At 31.4% G+C, this 4,513-nt stretch overlaps 1 protein-coding gene across 1 annotated transcript; it reads right to left on the reverse strand.

Moving 5' to 3' along the window:
• Window positions 1-2,277: 2,277 nt before the first annotated feature.
• Window positions 2,278-4,218, reverse strand: LOC107496103 (pectinesterase QRT1-like). Its single transcript, XM_016117301.3, has 5 exons — window positions 3,842-4,218; window positions 3,232-3,427; window positions 2,945-3,148; window positions 2,527-2,762; window positions 2,278-2,430 (listed from the first exon to the last, which is right to left on the reverse strand). Exons 1-5 carry the CDS (start codon window positions 4,189-4,191, stop codon window positions 2,283-2,285), a joined length of 1,134 nt encoding a protein of 377 aa, XP_015972787.3. The 5' UTR covers window positions 4,192-4,218; the 3' UTR covers window positions 2,278-2,282.
• Between the last annotated feature and the right edge of the window lie 295 nt (window positions 4,219-4,513).

A 4,513-nucleotide genomic window follows, 5' to 3' on the forward strand; every position in this document is an offset into this window, starting at 1 on the left:
TTTCTTAAATCCTTTGGGTGTATTTTCTGTAATCTTTTGGGTGTATTTCTATAATCGTTTGGGTGAATTCCTGTAACCGTTTGGGTGTATTTCTGTAATCTCTTGGGTGTATTTTATGTAATCGATTGGGTGTATTTCTCTAATGCTTGCCATTTTTTCTGAAATGAAAAATACACCCATAGATATCAGTAAGATACACCCATAGATATGAGTCAGATACACCCATAGATATCAGTCAGATATCACTCAAATACACCCAAATGATTACAGAAATGCACCCAAAGGATTACAGAAAATACACCCAAACGGTTACAAGAATTCACCTAAACGATTATAGGAATACACCCAAAGGGTTACAGAAAATACACCCAAAGGATTTAAAAAATTACACCCAAAATTCGTTGAAGTACATCTTATGCATAATTCAGAACTCTTTCTCTTTCTCCTCCTCATCTTCTGCTGCTTCTTCTTCTTCAAAAACGATTTTACCATGAAAAATCGAAAAAAAAAAAGAAAACAGAGAGAAAAGACGTAAATGAAGAAGAAGAGGAAAACGAGAAAGAAGAACGTGCAGAAACGAAAGAAAAGGAGAAGAAGAAGAGTAAGAGGAAGAAGAACGTGCAGTAAGAAGAAGAAGAAGAATTTCAGAAACCATGAAAATCGAAAAAAAACGAAGAAGAAGAAGAAGAAGAAGAAGAAGAAGAAGAAGAAGAAGAAGAAGAAGAAGAAGAAGAGAAAGAGGAAGAGGAAGAAGACGAAGACGAAGACGAAGACGAAGAAAAAGAAGAAGAAGAAGAGAAGAAGAAGAAGAAGAAGACGAAGAGGAACCGTTTGAGTGGGGCGCGTGTAGTTACGCTCCATTCAAAATGAGTTAATGCACGTGTTAATGAAGTTTGGGCTGATAACTTGTAAAACTTGTACGGCCTTTTTACTTGTATGTATAGCAAGCCCCTTTACAAAATATAGTTAAGGACATAGTGTAATATTTTTTTACTACAAAAAATATTAGAATAACAATCAATTTTAGCAACAAATAAAATTAATTGCTAATAGTAATCGTTTAGCGACCGAAATATTGATCGTCATTTAACGATCAATTCTATTAGTGATTTTAGTATAAGTTTGGTATTTTTGATTGAAAATTGTTTGTTAAAATCAGTCGCTAAATTAGTTGTTATACGGATAATTTTTTGTAGTATCTAAATTTTAGAGAAAATATTGGAGTGATTTTGTTTTTTCAAAAAATAATATGTGCATTATGTTACCTAATTGCATGGTATTTCAGCTAATTAAGTTACCTAAGAAATTAAATTAAACATATAATGTCACCTATAATTTGATGTACTACATGTACTCATAGGAGATTCTAGAGATAACACACATATATGAGGTCTTTTCAGATATACATTGAGTCATTGATTCACATCCAAAACTTAAATCTTTTCTTATTTTTCATCCTAAATTTACGGAGACAAAAATAAAGCACATAAAATCATAAGAAAAATAGCACCTCCTTGATATTTCCCCGTGGCCTTCGGCTTTTATGCTCTCTATAATTTCATTTCACAATATAAAGTCAATAAAATCCATCCAACAAACATATTCTGCCAAATAAAAAAGAAAATGTTGGTTTCCCTAAAGGCTAACTTAAAAGTCAAAGTTGCCTCACCTTAAATCTATTTTCACTGTTAACAATTAACATGTCCGAATCATTTACCTTTTTTATTTTTTTCTTATATTTTTGGTCATGGGTATCAGGGTATGGGCTAGGATGACCCAACCTACAAACCTTTTCTATTTTCTTTTCCTTTTTTGGTATGGATCGAATCATTCACATTTTTAAAAAATAATCTAATGGGCTTTATATTTTTAATATATTTCACAGAAACGGGCCCTGACAAAAAAATACGGCCCAATACCCAAGAAAAAGCGCAAACGGTATTAAAAACTGTCCAATCCGCTTAACAAAAAAAATGTCCAAAAAAATTAAAAAAAGTACTTTTTGTTCATAACAAACATTTTTCTTCTTATGCTTTCAAAAAAAAAAAAATATTTGCGGTTTAACATTAATAATAATAATAAAAAAAAACATTTAGTTTTCTTTAATTTGTATTTGTTTGCAACACTTCAACACACACTCAAATAAAATGCATAAAAAAATTTCATTTGCTAATGTGTAAGGAGATAAACGAGTTAGAACAATAATATATTAATAAAAGTCATATACATATTACATAACATAACATATCATCTATATCTATCTATATATATATAGAATAATGCTAGAGTCTGAGCCATTGATCTCCATTGATGAAGCTCTTGTCAAGGAAAGGCCTTGCTTGCTGATAGTTGAATGATTTTGACCATGGCACTCTCTCTCTTCTATCTGCTCCTCTTCCCATGTTCTTATATTCACCAAACACTGCAGTCCTGCATACAAATACACATACTAATTAATATTCAATCCAATATACTACAATTAATTAATAAATTATGTGAAAATACTAGTGACATATTTGAATATACCTTTTTCTTTCTGGATGGTTCCATTCTGACCAACCTTGAGGATTGATGATATCATCCATGTAACAATTGGAGTAAATAATTCTTGAGTAGTTACCCCATGCTCTTCCAAGGTACACACTCCCACTCCCTCTAATCTTGCATCCTACAAATGAAAATCCTGTGTCTTGATTTTCTGAATCCCTATGATGTGCTGCAATTGCTCCAAAGCTCTCAGCTATTGATTCAAGCCTACATTTCTGTTCATTTTGTAGATCTAATTCAATCTTAAAAACTCGCTTAAACAATATCTTATACTTATAAACATTATAGAAATATCAAGGTTCTAAAAATCGAACTCTTAGAAAACTAGACTAATTCGATTGATTCACTAATAAACTAATTACTAGGAAATGAAAAGAGTAAATAATGTTATTGAAACCTCATAGAGTGATTTAGCACTGCCAAAGATGAAATCAATCTTTCCTTGGATGTAACATTTATAGAAGTAATGTGTTCCTGTGTTGTCTAAGAGAGTATCCTGTGTTCCTTTGATCTTAACTTTATAGAACATGGCTCTATTACTGTTTACCCTTAGTGCCACTGCTTGCATTCCATTTCCACCAGGCATTGCAACCACTGAATTCTGAAACCAACCAAATTAAAGTCTTGTTACATGTTCTGATATTGTTCCATAAAAATAAAAAGAAAAATGTGTCCTGAATTTACCTCAAAAGTGACCTGAGAGGCACAGAAATAATCAGAGTCAATTCCAACAGTTGCTGAACCATAGGTTCCCAATGTTTGGCCATTTGGGCCTTGATCAGATGATTTGCTGTTCCAAGTAATCACAGCACTTGATGTTTCATTTCTTTTACCTATAAATGAAATATAAGGTTTGCTCTTTGGCACAAGCACTTTTTCCCTGCATAATTTTCATTGTTATTATTTTTTTAGAGTTTAAATTCAAAGGTTAATATTCAAATTAGGCAAAAATCAATTTAGTCATCAAAAGAGTAGATGTCTTAAATTAGTCCCTCAATTTTATCGATATTTTCGAAGCGTCTAAATCTTTTTAAGGACTAATTTGACTATTATCGCTTGAATTTGAGAATTGTGATTATAAAAGAATCTAACAGAAACTCACACCAATTGACCAACACAATGTAGGTAAAATTTTTAATCACTTGATGATATAAGAATATAGCTTTCAAAACAGAGGAATATTTAAGAAACCAAATATAATTGGTGCCATTAACCCCAAAAACCAAAAGTTTATCTTTTTCATTCAAAAGAATTTAAGGTAGATAACAGTAACAAAAAGAAGTTAGTAACTGACCTATAAGTTCCTGGATAAATGTAAATTTTGACCCTTTCTTTGTTGTGATCTGGAACCATATTCACAGCACCTTGAACAGTTTTTGAATGTCCCTTACCATGTTGATCAACCACAATAACTCTAACCTCTTTCTTTGATCTCAATTCCAAACTCTCCTCACCCACTTCCAAATCCTCCCAACTAATGTAGCTCTTCACATTATCATCATCATCATCAACAACATTCCCATTGAAATAACCTTCTTCTTCTTCTGCTGCTGCTGCTAAATTCACCTGAACCTTCAAACTCAAAACCATAACAACAAACAATACCATAATAACTCTAGGAAACAACCCCATGATCATGATCATGAAAAAGAAGGTTTCTTTAGTTCAAGAAACTCTAGTGAGGAAGTGAATGAAGAAGAATAAATAAAGCTTATAATGGTAACGGTTTATTTGAGTTGAAGCGTGGAGTAGCTGAATACAATAAATAAGGAAGCGTTGTATGTGGTGCATGAAAATAACATAATATTATTTATTATTAAAAAATAATAATAATATATACGAAAACATGGGCTTGTTTTAATTGTGTTTAATTGAAAGAGGAACATAAAGAGACTTTGTACTTGTGTTTAATTAAGGCAATAAACATAAATGAATGAATGAATGAATAAATTAAATGCAAGCATAT

This window comes from Arachis duranensis, chromosome 7, assembly GCF_000817695.3.
Source record: "Arachis duranensis cultivar V14167 chromosome 7, aradu.V14167.gnm2.J7QH, whole genome shotgun sequence".
NCBI classification, from domain to species: Eukaryota; Viridiplantae; Streptophyta; class Magnoliopsida; order Fabales; family Fabaceae; genus Arachis; species Arachis duranensis.